A 16,147-nucleotide genomic window follows, 5' to 3' on the forward strand; every position below is an offset into this window, starting at 1 on the left:
TCCACAGGTGGCAGCACTGAGGCCAGCAAGCAGCTGTGAAGTGGACTTGAGAGATGAAATCCTCGGTTACTCCTGCGACTTTGTTTGCTCTTTGGTACGTCTCACTCCAATATTTTTAATAACTACAATATTTTTGCAGAACTCAATATGAGGCACATGTTAGCTTTTTGGTAAGAGTACTCAGATAATAATGCAAATTTTTATGACTGAATCAAAAAAATAGTCCTTAACCCTTGCTATCTTTAGATTCCACTCAGACCTCTTTGACTGAACGTAAGCTATGACACTCACATTAATAACTCTGTAGGTGTGTTTACCTGAAGACAGGCATTCTTCTGGCCTGTTTATTCAAATATGCAAACATCTGTATGCTTGTATACTAGAAGTAAAAAGAAGATCTGCTCTGAGGCAGGCACAGAGGCACATACTTTCACTTTCAAATACTAAGTGGACACCAAGGTGATAACAGTGAGTGGGAAAGATTTGCTCAGAACATATCAGACTAATAGATCAAACTCCATACAAGGGTCTCTCTCTTGGTCATTTACAGTTGTGTAATAGCATCCAGTAGGTGCTCAAAAAGAAAAGCGCTAACCTTTTAACACTCTTGTTTTCACAGGTGGATGCTTTCCCTCATCTTCTTTGTGCAGCAGCTCAAGGCAGTAAGAATTATTTTATAGACATTTATATTCATACTTAACATAACTATTATACATAGCATATCTACTCCGAGTTCTAGTACTATATTGCGAATAAATTATACATTGAGTAATGAATAGTAATGAATTTTAATTTAAGAAAATCACATTTCATTAATTTTTGTTGCCACATTTTTAAACATGTTAATTTTACTTTAAATATATTAGCATTAGCTTTAGATAGCTATCCCCATCCATTGCAGAGCTTAGTCCAACTACAGTGGCTCAGGTTTGAATGAATTCTTTCATGTAATTTGCTAAACACACTTGAATTACATTTTCCTTAATGCAGCCGGTGCTACTGCTACTGTTAGAGCAGCCAGGACTGTAGTTTTATGTTCCGTTTATCAGTGTAACATAAGCATAGCCCCGACTCTGCTGTTCAGTGAACTCAACATGTTATTGCTTATCACAATCTGTATGTCGCTATGCAAACAAACATACCAAACAGATAGACTCTTAAGTTAGGATTTGCTAAGTATTTCCCAGGGGAATCTCACTGCACCTGGAAGACTGTTAAGCTCCTTATCTGTTGATGTTGTTTATCCCTGGTACTTTATGTTAAGCCGCATACTATGGGCTTTTGCACACAAATACTTCAAAATGCTAAACTGGACGTGACAAATGTATTGGTTGAGTTCCTGTTTTGCCTATTTTTTGTCTATACACAGTATGTTTATAGTAGCTACTTAGAGAATACATCATAATAAAATAGAGAAAATGCAAATGATAAATATATATATATATATATATATATATATATATATATATATATATATATATATATATATATATATATATATAAACAAATTTAAAATAAACAAATAAACTGATCAACTTCCAAGTATCACAATATTTTTCTGAACCAGGCAGCCAAGCTGAGCATTGGGCTTTCCTATACTTTTAACTCACTGACCAAAGTCAAAGCCTTTTATTTTAATTAATAATCATGGCTCAACTATTGTAGCAAGCAGAACAGGGCAGGTGGTTTTGTTGCCAAAAAAGTGTGCGAGTGGTAAAAAGACCATGTTGTTATCCAATAGTTTGTGTTTAATACTAAAAAATTACTAATAATAACTTTCACATTTGATATTCTCAAATGTCTCACTTTGTGTTTTCTTGCACAAAGAATTTAACTTTAATATTCACAGAGTTTTAATACTTAGCATTATTCACATATGACACCATTGGCAAGCAAACAGTTATAGCTGTGGTCAGAAGTTTACATATACTCATCATGGACATACATGGATGTCATTTTAATGATTTCTTTCACATTGCGCAAAGTGGATGGAACAATGAAACAAGAGGACTACTACTTGAAATGAATTTGAACACAAATAGGTCGTCCAACAAGAAAATGATCCTAGACATATCGAAAGGCTAACAAAAAGCTTCTAGAACCAGCTCTTTATCCTCTTGATGATATTCGAGTGTGCGTAGGTGTTTGCCAAACCACTCTACACATGTCTACATGTGTTTTGAAGACTTGGAGAAGGTATTCGACAATGCTCCTTGAGTAGCGCCCACTGTGGGGGGTGCTGCGGGAGTATTAGCTGTCTGGCTTGTTGCTATAGACCGTTCAATCCCTGTACAACTGCAACAGGAGCATGGTTCAGATTGCTGACAATGTTAGACTTATTTCTGGTGGGTGTTGGACTCTGCCAAAGCTGCCCTTTGTCACCGATTCTGTTCATAATTTTACTGGACAGAAATTCTAAGAGTAGACAGGTGATGGAAAACTTTAACTTTGGTGGTGTTTGTTGGCTAGAGGTGGCAGGGGCAGGGATAGCTCAGTAGGTAGCATGGTTGCCCCATGATTAGAAGGTCGGGGGTTCGAATCCACTCAACGGGAACCTGAGGGTCCCTTTTGCACTAGAGCAGTTTACACCTAAGTGTAACGTGGTGAGAATGACAGTTACCACCTCCACTTCAGAGGCTGGATGGAGCCTTAATGCTCAGTCTGTGCCAGGAAACCAGCCATTTTAAATGGACTCCACCAATTCTTCCATGAAGCGTGGTGAAATATTTGGACAGAATTATGGTAGAAACTTGTTGATGGCTATGAAAAGTGTCATGTCAAGGTATAACTCACCAAAGGACATTTATACCAAATATTAAATGGGGTATGTGTATATACAGGGAGTGCAGAATTATTAGGCAAGTTGTATTTTTGAGGAATAATTTTATTATTGAACAACAACCATGTTCTCAATGAACCCAAAAAACTCATTAATATCAAAGCTGAATGTTTTTGGAAGTAGTTTTTAGTTTGTTTTTAGTTTTAGCTATTTTAGGGGGATATCTGTGTGTGCAGGTGACTATTACTGTGCATAATTATTAGGCAACTTAACAAAGAAAACAAATATATACCAATTTCAATTATTTATTTTTACCAGTGAAACCAATATAACATCTCCACATTCACAAATATACATTTCTGTCATTCAAAAACAAAACAAAAACAAATCAGCGACCAATATAGCCACCTTTCTTTGCAAGGACACTCAAAAGCCTGCCATCCATGGATTCTGTCAGTGTTTTGATCTGTTCACCATCAACATTGCGTGCAGCAGCAACCACAGCCTCCCAGACACTGTTCAGAGAGGTGTACTGTTTTCCCTCCTTGTAAATCTCACATTTGATGATGGACCACAGGTTCTCAATGGGGTTCAGATCAGGTGAACAAGGTGGCCATGTCATTAGTTTTTCTTCTTTTATACCCTTTCTTGCCAGCCACGCTGTGGAGTACTTGGACGCGTGTGATGGAGCATTGTCCTGCATGAAAATCATGTTTTTCTTGAAGGATGCAGATTTCTTCCTGTACCACTGCTTGAAGAAGGTGTCTTCCAGAAACTGGCAGTAGGACTGGGAGTTGAGCTTGACTCCATCCTCAACCCGAAAAGGCCCCACAAGCTCATCTTTGATGATACCAGCCCAAACCAGTACTCCACCTCCACCTTGCTGGCGTCTGAGTCGGAGTGGAGCTCTCTGCCCTTTACCAATCCAGCCACGGGCCCATCCATCTGGCCCATCAAGACTCACTCTCATTTCATCAGTCCATAAAACCTTAGAAAAACCAGTCTTGAGATATTTCTTGGCCCAGTCTTGACGTTTCAGCTTGTGTGTCTTATTCAGTGGTGGTCGTCTTTCAGCCTTTCTTACCTTGGCCATGTCTCTGAGTATTGCACCCCTTGTGCTTTTGGGCACTCCAGTGATGTTGCAGCTCTGAAATATGGCCAAACTGGTGGCAAGTGGCATCTTGGCAGCTGCACGCTTGACTTTTCTCAGTTCATGGGCAGTTATTTTGCGCCTTGGTTTTTCCACACGCTTCTTGCGACCCTGTTGACTATTTTGAATGAAACGCTTGATTGTTCGATGATCACGCTTCAGAAGCTTTGCAATTTTGAGACTGCTGCATCCCTCTGCAAGATATCTCACTATTTTTGACTTTTCTGAGCCTGTCAAGTCCTTCTTTTGACCCATTTTGCCAAAGGAAAGAAAGTTGCCTAATAATTATGCACACCTAATATAGGGTGTTGATGTCATTAGACCACACCCCTTCTCATTACAGAGATGCACATCACCTAATATGCTTAATTGGTAGTAGGCTTTCGAGCCTATACAGCTTGGAGTAAGACAACATGCATGAAGAGGATGATGTGGACAAAATACTCATTTGCCTAATAATTCTGCACTCCCTGTAATTGACTCTCTCTATATAATTCTGACCCTGTGTTAGTTAGACAAAATCCAAAATACATTAAATATTATGCATGTAATATTTATTTAAGACACAGCTCAAAACACATCTGTTTAAACTGGCTTATTCGCTTTAATGCTGATTTTATCTGTTGTCACGCTCTGTTTAGTAATTTTGACTTATTTTATGTATTTTATGACTATTGTTCCTTTTATTAATTGTGTTTTTTGTAAGGTGACCTTGGGTTTCTGAAAGGCGCCCTCAAATAAAATGTATTATTATTATTATTATTATTATTATTATTATTATTATTATTATTATTATTATTATACTTGTTTAAATATTTTCTGTAGCAATAGAAAAATTCCAGCATTTTCTATTCCCACAAAGTGCATTTGGTTATTACACTGAACCCCACTGTCCTATTAAAAGTATAACTGACCGTTGCACTTCATTTTCTGAAAGTTGGGGCGCATCCCATGAAGTTTAGATCTAAAGCAGACAGGTTTATCAACAGATGTGCAGAAGGGTCTCACTAATTTTCACCAGTGTAAATATTTAGTGGCCTTAGAGAAAACATTACTAATGTTTTCAACACAGATATTTCTGCGGTGCAACACTCCCAGAAGACACACACACACTGATGTTTGAACTCAGTACAGGTTTTCAGTAGAATGTCAAGACAAAATAATTCTTATCAAGGTCAGGTCTATTTAGCCATCAGTGTGAGAACACTGATATGTGCAAAGCTTTCTAATCTGCACTGTTCAGTCTCTATAGGAAACTATATTTTTTCTCAAGACTGAGAATCAGCAAATATAATCAGCCTGCTGTTCTCTTCTAATGCTTACGAGCACCTGTGTTTTGTTTGTTTTACTTTTCTTTTTTCAGGGAAACACTGAAGGCCCGTGTCAAGGTAGAGACTGCTCTGTATGTCGGTGTCTTCCTGCCAAAGGTGCACGGGTATGGACTGTTTCTCTTCACAACGTTATGAAATGGAACAGAAACTTAACTTGGTTTTTAAACTGAAAGGGTTTTTGTCTTCATTAGTCTGTCAGGACTGTTATGCAGGATGCTTTACTGTTGGGGTGGATTTAGCAAATCATTAGTTTCTCTAATAATAATAATAATAATAATAATAATAATGATGATGATGATGATGATGATGATGATGATGATTATATCTCTAGAACAGGCAAAAAAGAAAACAGTTGAGTGAAACTTAATTAAGTCACACAGAGATCTGCATTGTTGTTATTCTAAATACAAGCCATGAATATCTTCACTGGAAAAAGTGTTATTTTAACAGTGTTTTTGCTTTGTAGGGCGCTCCTGGTAGACTAGGCCAGGAAGGTCCACGGGGACTAATGGGACTGCAGGGACGTGAAGGGCTTCCTGGAGAGAAAGGCAGGAAGGGAGCAGCTGGATCACATGGCCCAGAGGGGCCTAAAGGAAGTCAAGTTAGTGTTCATTTCCATGTTGGTGTGAATATATATATATATATATATATATATATATATATATATATATATATATATATATATATATATATATATATATATATATATATATATATATATATATATATATATATGTGTGTGTGTGTGTGTATGGGTTCAAAATAATGCCAAAAATGTTAAATGATGAATTTCCTCTTTATTCTTTGAGACTAAGGATGAATGAATAGCTATTGCAATAAATGTCTTTATATTACAGGGAAAGACTGGTGCTCCTGGTTTTCCTGGTAGAAGTGGTTTACCAGTAAGTAAACTACTGTTTTTTATAGATTTAATTCCAAATGTCAAAAAATAAACATCTCATACTGACAGCAATAACTAATTTCATGTGAGTAGGCAAGTGTCTTTTTACCCTCAGGGTACCCTGGCTTCCTCTTTTGGTACAGAAGAAATGCTTGTTAGGTTAACTTGTGATTCTAAATTGGCTGTAAGGGTGAATGTGAGCTATACAGAGGACACACTCTGGACCTGGTCATCACCCATGGGCTGTCCACCAGCGTGTCCTCTGTTGTTGACTTGGCTGTCTCTGACCACTACTGTGTGTTTTTTAACATCACCGGTTTTATTCAGCGGAAGACCTCAGTGCGAACTGTGAGGAGGCGCTATCTAACCTCTGAAGTGGCTGCAAATTTTACCAGGGTTTTAGTCAAATGCCCCCCTGTGATTTTACCTGCACCCTGCGATTTGATTTTTAGTTATTTTAACAGCAAACTGAAGAAAAGCCTTGACTCCGTTGCTCCACTCACCACCAAAAAGATTAACGTAAAACATGCATCACCCTGGAGAAACGAAGAAGTCAAAAAACTCAAAAGAAATTGCAGGGCAGCAGAAAGGAGATGGAGGAAAAATAAAAATAATATCAACCATCAAATATTTTCCGAACAACTTAAAATGTACAATAATACATTAAGGAAGTCAAGAAATTCATACTTCGCCAAAATAATCAGTATTAACAAAAATAATCCCAAGGTCCTCTTTTCCACCATAGATCATTTATTTAACCCTGATTTTAAAAGCTCCAAAAGAACCCCCACAGACTCGCTCTGTGAGCAGTTTGCAGACCACTTCAGGGGAAAGATCAGCGCCATCAGATCTGATATTTTATCTAATCGCGATATGATTGTAAACACATCTGAGGGCTCGATTGTACCTGAGGAGACACTGGACAGCTTTGTCCTGGTTAATGCTGAGAACTTTCAGAAGGTTTTCTCCACAGTGAGACCCACCACATGTCTTTTAGATCCAATTCCTTCTTCACTCTTTAAAACACTTTATGGATTTTTTGAGGCTGAGCTTTTATACATGATGAATTGCTCTCTTCAGTTGGGTGTCTTCCCTGCTGCCTTTAAAACGGCGGTGGTGAGGCCCCTTCTGAAGAAGAGCAATTTGGATTGTAATGATTTTAATAACTACAGACCTGTATCCAACTTACCATTTTTAAGTAAAGTCTTAGAAAAACTTGTTTTTACTCAGATTACTGATTTTCTCAATGATAGACAGATCCTGGAGATATTCCAGTCTGGATTTAGGGTGAACCACAGCACAGAGACGGCTCTCCTAAAGGTTTTAAATGATCTTAGATGTAACTGGGACGCCCAAAAGCTCTCAGTCCTGGTGCTACTGGATCTAAGCGCAGCCTTTGATACAGTAGACCACGCTATTCTTTTAAACAGACTAAAACACATGGTGGGCCTCTCTGGTGCTGTACACAACTGGTTCACTTCCTATCTCTCTGACAGATCTTTTATGGTGAGTATGGATACATGCTCCTCTAAGATCCATAAAATGACATGTGGTGTGCCTCAAGGGTCGGTTCTAGGCCCTGTACTTTTTAATTTGTATATGTTGCCTCTCGGCGGTGTCATCAGGAGGCATGGAGTGAACTTCCACAGTTACGCTGATGACACGCAGCTGTACATCTCCGTGTCTCCTGATGACACCAGACCAATGGATGCCCTTTTTAACTGTATCTTGGATATAAGATCTTGGATGGCAGAAAACTTTTTACAGCTTAACCAGGACAAGACTGAAGTTTTAATTGTCGGTCCTGAGGCTCAGAGAGAGAAACTCTTGTCTAAATTAGAGGCATTTTCACTATGTCCTTCGCTACAAGTGAAAAACCTGGGTGTTATTTTTGACTCTGAGCTTGGTTTTATCCCACATGTTAAACATGTAACCAAAATTGGATTTTATCATCTAAAAAATATAGCCAGAGTCCGCCCTATTCTCTCTCGGGCCAACACGGAGATGCTGATGCATGCTTTTATTACCAGTCGCATTGATTACTGTAATGCCCTGCTCTCTGGTCTTCCTAAGAAGAATATTTCAACTTTACAACTCTTGCAAAACTCGGCAGCTCGTGTGCTGACGAAGACCAGAGGGCGGGCCCACATTACACCGGTTTTAGAATCGCTGCACTGGCTCCCCGTGTGTTTCAGGATCGATTTTAAAGTTCTTTTATTGGTTTTTAAATGTCTTAATGGTCTTGGGCCTTCTTATCTCTCAGATCTGCTTTTACCATATGAACCCTCGCGGACCCTGAGGTCCTCTGGTGCTGGCCTTTTAATTGTCCCTAAAGTCAGGACACATACTCACGGAGAGGCAGCTTTTCAGTGGTATGGTCCGCGTCTGTGGAACAGCCTGCCGGAGGAGCTCAGTGCCGCAGAGAACGTACATGTTTTTAAGAACAGGCTCAAGACCCACCTTTTTAATTTAGCTTTTACTTAGTGTTTATTTATTTTTTATGCTTATTTATTCTATCCTGTTACTCTATTATTAATTTAGGATTTACCGAATATTTTTTGATTTTATTCTTATTCATTTTTTAATCTTCTTACTCTATTTATATTTATATTTATATTGTATCCTGTTCTTATTTATTTTATCATTTTACCCTGTATATATCGTATTGCGTCATATCTCCAGTGTTTCCACGGAGGGCGCTCTCTGCACCGGGGCTGTTATTGACCGTGGCTGCTGGGTCTCTGGGGTCCTCTCAGCCTGGTTGGGGGGCTCCTTGGCCTCCCTCCTGCTGTGTGCCCAGCCCGGAGGCTGCGGTCTGTGACCGGCTCCCGGTGCAGACGGCTCTCTGTTATAATGTTTCCTCACTTGGCTCATGCGAGCCCAGCCCAATTTTTACTCTTTAAGTGTGCGCGTGTGTGTATGTGTGTGTGGGTGGGGGTGGGGGGATATATGTGTATTGAGAGTGTGGGGAGTGAGTTGGAGGGTGGGGTGGGCTGCTTTTAACTATGTAAAGCACTTTGTGCTACATTTTTTCTGTATGAAAAGTGCTTTATAAATAAAGATTGATTGATTGATTGATTGATTGATTGATGTAGCTGGCCTCTCTCCCGATAACAGCTGGAATAGGCTCCAGCTCTCCTCGACACTGAATTGAATTGGCAGCTGACAAAATGGATAGATGGACTTCTCTTATGTGCTGATCATTTATTTTTCTACAGTGTCAAAGAAGTAATCAATATCAGGCAGTCTGTCAGTGAAAATATGGTGTCCGCAGTTGTGTAACTGCCCAATTCTTGCAGTTAAAATATTGGAGGCTCATGTGTTATGCCCTCTAGTGGACAAATATAATACACACTGCTGGTGCCAGTGTGGTTCTCTTCACTACAACTTGAAGCTGTATCTTCAGTATGCTGGTTTACTTAGTCATCCACCACTATATAATTATAGTTATAGTGGCCTTTAGATATCACTGCTGTAAAGGATATGTACATATCATTTTAAATTAACAAGGAAGACAACAACTGTCATTTCCAACACTCTGTGTTTGTACGTGACCACAACTGTGCTATTTTTCTCAGGGTCACCCCGGAGCAGGTGGTGAGCCTGGGTTGCCAGGATTAGATGGTTGTAACGGGACACAAGGTAGGCCGGGAATCCCCGGTTTGCCTGGTTTGGATGGCCTCCATGGCTCACCGGTAAGTAGAATACTCATGTTTTAAATTATTCATTCAATGGCGAGACCTTCAGATGTTCCACCATCCTCTTTGAAGACATTTCATTAGTGGTTTAAAAAAAGAGTTACATTACTCATAGTGGACATGTTTTAGGTATCTCTACACTCAACTACCTTTCAGTACAATACAAGTGGTAGTATGATACTTAAACAGAACAATATCTATCAATGACACATATGCAGAATCTTGTTGCTGCTTCTTCTTCTTTTCTTCTTGCTTCTTTTTAAACTGCCTAAAAGACCCTTTGTGGCAGTTTCCTTTGTAAAAATGGTGACCATTGTAACAATATTAAATATATCATGAGCTTTAACTGTGTTTTTGTCAGGGATTACCTGGGCCTAAAGGAGATAAAGGAGAAGCTTCATATTTAGATGCACTTCCGGGAGTTCCTGTAAGTTCTCCTACAGTTAACACCCCTCTTTGTGTGCATTCCAGAATCATTTGTAATATATATGTACCCTGTCTGTAAAAATGCTATCCTCTTTTTCTGTCTTTTCTATTTTAATTTGCAGGGTGAGCGTGGGCGAGATGGACAGCCTGGCCCTCCTGTATGTTTTTTTAAATTTGAACAATTGAACAATTCTCTGCGAAACACTTTCAAAAATTAAAGCAGGCAATAAATATCTTAAAACTTTCTCTCCGTATTGTGCTCTTCATACCAACTGCTACCCGAACACTGCATTTTTAACATGACTGCATGGTTTCCTAAAACAGGGAAGACACGGATTTATTGGTCCTAAAGGTTACAGTGGTCCCCCTGGCCCTCCTGGCCCTCAGGTAATAAATGCATAAAAATAGATAAATATTTATGCATCTTTTATTTCAGTATCATATATCACTGAGTGTCACTTGTGCATCTGTGTGCATTTAGGGTTTAGAGGGAGCTGCAGGCGTGAGAGGACAAACAGTGAGTCATAAGCTTCACAGTATTTGACAGTGCTTGTTGAAAACTATTATACGGAGATACACATATGCAAAACCAACACTTACTACACTTTTGGTTATTGGGCAGGGTGATGCTGGAAGATCACTGACAGGTGACGCAGGTGATGAGGTAAGAAACCTTTTTGGTAATCATGAATTATCTATCATTAGCCACGTTTTTTGGAATGTGAATTTGGTTTCACTAGCCACCAGTGTTGGTCAAGTTACTTGGAAAAAGTAATCGGTAACTAATTACTGATTATTTCCCGAAAAATGTAATCCCATTACTTTACTGATTATCCATCCATTCGCTTCCGCTTATCCTTTCCAGGGTCACGGGGGGCGCTGGAGCCTATCCCAGCTGTCACAGGGCGAGAGGCGGGGTACACCCTGGGCAGGTCGCCAGTCTGTCGCAGGGCTAACACATAGAGACACAGACAACCATTCGCACTCACATTCACTCACAGATTCACACCTATGGGCAATTTAGATTGACCAATTAACCTATCCCCCCTAACTGCATATTTTTGGACTGTGAGAGGAAGCCGGAGTACCCGGGGAGAACCCACGCAAACATGGGAGAACATGCAAACTCCACATAGAAAGACCCTGGCCTGCTGGTGGAATTGAACTCAGGACCTTCTTGCTGTGTGGCAACAGTGCTAACCACCTTTACTGATTACTTATTTTGAAAAGTAATTAGTAACTTAGTTACTTTTAAAAACATGATTTATCTCCTAAATAGGTAATAAAGCAATAGCTCTTTCAGCCCAATTCTACTTTTTCTGCATAATCCATCATATAAAATGTAATCAAATGAAAAAGTCTCTTTTTAAAACTTGTTTTATTAGTTTTAATCTTTTAACTTTATGCATCAAGCAAACATTAAATTATATGCCACATTCTCTGACTGGAAGAAATTTGTTTAACATTTAAACCTATTTTCTGCATATTCCAGCATATAAAATAAAACAGTTTTCTGTGTTTACGCTCACTCTTTCATGTAAAACACAGCAGAAAATAAATAAAATCAAAGACTCAGCGGTCCGGTTGCTCTATTTTCACCTGTATAGCAGGAGTGGGGCAGGCGGAGGTTTGCCCTGGTGCAGGTGTGCCGCAGCGGTCAGTGGAAGGATACGGCAGTTTCTCTGTGAATTTCACATTCCAGCGGCAGCATATGCTTGCTCAGATGTTTAGGGTTTTTTTTCGATGTAAAAAGAAGTTTTCTTCCCATGCAGTGAACAGCGAATGCTAATGTTTTTGTCACTTTTTACGGAATCAAACTCAAAGTAAGGTCAGTACTTCCAGGCTTTAAACGCTGCACTCGTTACATTATCCATTGTTGATCTGCACACAGCTGTTGCCAGAATGTCTCACTCGCTTACGTCATTGTCATGAGACACTCCCCCCAAAAAAATCAAGGTTTTAGTAATGCAGTGTGCTTATGTGAAAGTAACAGTAATCTAATTGCCTTTTTTGCAATAGCAATCCCTTACTTTACTCGAAAAAAGTAATCGGATTAACGGGTTACTGCCCATCTCTGCTAGCCACACCCAGACACGATTGCTGCCAGACCTGCTGAATAAAGAAATTACTTAAACCTGCCTGATGAAGTGAAGTAGGCTAAAAGGTCTAAAAAAAAAAACCCCAAGAAATTCAAGAACAACTAAGAAACAAAGTCAAACCCAGCAATCATATGACCCTCTATGAGCAAGCACTTTGGCGACAGTGGGAAGTACAAACTCCCTTTTAACGGGAAGAAACCTCCGGCAAAACCAGGCTCAGGGAGGGGCGACCATCTGCTGCAACCTGTTGGGGTGAGAGAAGGAAGGCAGGATAAAAGACATGCTGTGGAAGAGAGCCAGAGATTAACCTGTACAGTGGTGAACCTTCCCAGGAGTGGACAGGGTACCACAATTACTCCATGAGTGAATCAATGCCTCATCCAGGAGATCACAAACAACTGCAGAACAGCATCTAAAGACCTGCAGGCTTCACTTGCTGAGACATGGCCAAAAATGGTGGTGATGGTGTGATGGTGTGGGTCTTCTTTGCTGCTTATGAACCTTTGTTTACTTCCCGTAACTGATGTAACCACGAATTCTACCAGATAATCCTGAAGGAGAATGTCCAGCCATAGTTTGTGCCCTAAAGGTCAAGCATGGTCAGGTTATGCAACAGGACAATTAAATACAGCAAAACACCACTATGAATGGTTCAATAAAAAAACACAACATGTAGGGCTTTTGGTATGACTTTGAACAATCCATTCATGCTCAAAAACCCTCCAATGTTGCTGAATCAAATCAATTTGGCAAATGAGAATGGGCCAAAATTTCTCCACATTGATGTGAAAGACTCATTACCAGTTATTGTGAACACTTGGTTGTATTTCTTCCTGCCAAGGCTGGCACGGTCAAGTATTTGGCAATATATATTCTCCTTTTATAAATGATGCGAAAAACTAAGAAATCAGGAAAAGGGAAAATGCTTTTTCATGATGCTGTATATTTTGATGTATATGGACAGTCAAATGCCTCAAAAATGTCATGTTACAGGGCGAACAGGGCCCGCCTGGCCCACCAGGACCAGAAGAAGTTGTAGAATATCCTCCACAATTTCTTTCACCAAAAGGAGACAAGGTGAAGCCTTTTTTTTTTCTTAAAGCATTTGATTTTTAACTTCTTCATATTTTTTATGCAGATGCAACAATATTAATCCATGTTTTTGATCATTTCGTGTCTACCCATCCATACAGCTTTTTATTTTAATTTACAAGTTGCAGTTCAAACTCTACTCTTCCATCTGGATTTTTGTTTTATAATTTCATCTTTTTTTTTGGTCTTTCTCCCAGGGTGACAAAGGTTTTCCTGGCCCATGTGGACTAAAGGGCTTAAAGGTGGGTTTTGATATGCCTGTGTACCTAGAAGTCATGTGTCAGAGGAAAAACAAATAACTCAATTATTGTTTTTTCCTATCCAGGGTGGTAGTGGTGACTACTACCCTCATGAATTGAAGGGAGAGCAAGGAGTCCTCGGATTTGTCGGATTTCGGGTAAATGATTTAAATGACACTGGACAATACACTTAGACAAAGACAAGTGAATATACATAAAAACGTTTTCAGCTCCTTCTTTCCATCTGTAGGGTCCTCCAGGATTACCTGGCAGGGAGGGACTAGCAGGACCTGAGGTGCAGCTTACATATGATGTTATTATGTCTTACTATACTTTGGCATTCTTTCATATTAAATACATTAATACATTTTCAGGGTTCTCGAGGACAGAGGGGACTTCCAGGCATCAGTGGAAGAACTGGACTAAAGGTGACTTTTGTTTATACATCAGTGAAATCAGTATTACAATTTTAAGAAAAACAGAATGCCACTGGGAGAAAAAGTTAAAAGGCTTGGTTTGATATAGATATAGACACTGTTGTTGGTTCTTCAGGAGACACGTGGTTAGCATATTTGCTATACATTTAGAGAAGGACTGTAAATGAATTACTGACATCTGGTGGTTACTTAGTGGAAAGGGTTGCTAACTGTAAAACTCCAATGAAATTCCTTGGTCCGTCTTCTCACCTGTAGAAAAAATGCGCATCGGTGCCATTTCTTTTCCTAACCATTCTTTCCATCTTACACAGGGTTACCCAGGAGATCCAGGTCTCCCTGGTGATACAGTCCTTCTTAATGGAAGTCATGTGAGAGGTGAGACCACAGCTCCATCTGTACTCTTATTACTACATTTTTTTCCCGTTTTTGTTTACATGTAAAATGTAACAATATATTAGTTTCATAAATAAAAAAAAATTCTGTCACTCTGCTGGGTGGAGCACTCAAGTTTTGCGAATGTGATAACTCAACAACAAAGTGATGTAGGAATTTTTTAGTTGATAGCATAGGTGCATCTGCTAGGAGGGTGAGGGGTAGCACAGGCAGCTACCAATATTTTGATAGTTTGCAACAGCTGCTATTCTGCTATTCTTTTATTTATCACTGTCAAAATACAGATTTAAATAAAGTGGTTCACTGGAGCTGTACAGTGTGATATTTACACTTACACACTGGGGGAATACTGGTGGTTGTGAAAGGGCTTCTTTCAGCTTGTTTTCAGCTTGAATTATGTCAGTCACAACTACACTACACTGTGACTATATATTTACTAAAATAATAAAATAACACAGCAATATATGTAGAGTATCACTTTAAATAAACACCTTTAAGTCACTGTTTTGCTTGTAGATTTATGGTTCAAATACAAATAGATCCATAAATCCAACACCGGAGGCACTGACTTTAAAACAGATGGTTAAGATGGAATTAAAGTTCGTACTTTTATTCAAGGGATTTGACAAATAAATTAGCATTAACCATTTTCATATATATAGTTCTCCATCTTCAGATGCTCAAAGGTAATTGGACAAGTTAATGATATTTTAAATACTTGAGCCTTTCTGAAAAGGAAATGACTTGGAATGAACTCAAAGTCTGTTTTCTGCGTCCTTGATCACAAAGTAATCAGTAAACAGGCCTCACCTGGCCATGAAACTGCATGTCTCCAATTACTTCTGAGCCCCTGAACATGTCTAAATGCAAATCTGCATTTTCCTCACATCTGGACTTAAAATCCAACATGGTGATGTACAAAATTGCAACTTAGTTTGTAGTCCGATTCACCTTAATGTATAGTAAAACAATAATTACTTTATGACTTTATGTTTCAGGTGCTAAAGGTGACCGTGGATTTCCAGGACAACCTGGACTCCAGGGGGACACTGGGTCCATGGGCATTCCTGGGCCCTCTGGCCCACCAGGGTTATCAGGTCAGACTTCAGACTTTGCTTCCTTTCTTTGATGGCGAAGCCTTGTGTATTTTGATTTAGTACTTGTGCCGTATATATCACTCGTAATAATTATGATAATTCTTGCAACCTGACAGTTGTTAAAATACTCTGTTGCTGTGGAAATTACTATGTCAGTAATCAAAGATTCTCTCTGCTACTGATGGTCTGTGTTTTCACAGTTAGAAAACTGATCCTACATCATTTTAAATTTTACATTTTCATCTCACACCCTTATAGAGGGCCAGGGTTTGCCTGGTCCACGAGGGCCCCCTGGTCCTAAAGGCTACAAAGGAGAGCCGGGAAAGTATGATTACTATTCCATTGCCGTACCCAAGGGAGCTAAAGGACTCCCGGGACCTAAAGGGGCCACAGGCCCCCCAGGTATGCTCTCTCTGCTCTTCGTATATAATACACAGGACAAGACTTTCATATGTGCAGAAGTTAATCTCACTGATGTATTTATTTTATTACTTGGATTGTCATC

At 39.3% G+C, this 16,147-nt stretch overlaps 1 protein-coding gene and 1 long non-coding RNA gene across 2 annotated transcripts; both read left to right on the top strand.

The window, feature by feature from the left end:
* Nucleotides 1-9,531: 9,531 nt before the first annotated feature.
* Nucleotides 9,532-13,909, top strand: LOC146648167 (uncharacterized). Its single transcript, XM_085390050.1, has 10 exons — nt 9,532-9,646; nt 9,740-9,856; nt 10,221-10,286; nt 10,408-10,443; nt 10,610-10,672; nt 10,767-10,802; nt 10,908-10,949; nt 13,378-13,461; nt 13,674-13,718; nt 13,802-13,909. Exons 1-10 carry the CDS (start codon nt 9,569-9,571, stop codon nt 13,907-13,909), a joined length of 675 nt encoding a protein of 224 aa, XP_085246176.1. The 5' UTR covers nt 9,532-9,568.
* Nucleotides 13,910-14,087: 178 nt separating this feature from the next.
* LOC146648168 (uncharacterized) lies at nt 14,088-16,039 on the top strand. The gene is made up of 4 exons (XR_014908628.1): nt 14,088-14,143; nt 14,464-14,527; nt 15,544-15,642; nt 15,901-16,039. It is a non-coding gene; the product is annotated as an uncharacterized LOC146648168 (long non-coding RNA).
* Nucleotides 16,040-16,147: the final 108 nt, after the last annotated feature.

The sequence above is a fragment of the Rhamphochromis longiceps genome, linkage group LG18, assembly GCF_057381845.1.
Source record: "Rhamphochromis longiceps isolate RC_006_pf linkage group LG18, R_longiceps_female_GT1.1, whole genome shotgun sequence".
Taxonomy (NCBI): domain Eukaryota; kingdom Metazoa; phylum Chordata; class Actinopteri; order Cichliformes; family Cichlidae; genus Rhamphochromis; species Rhamphochromis longiceps.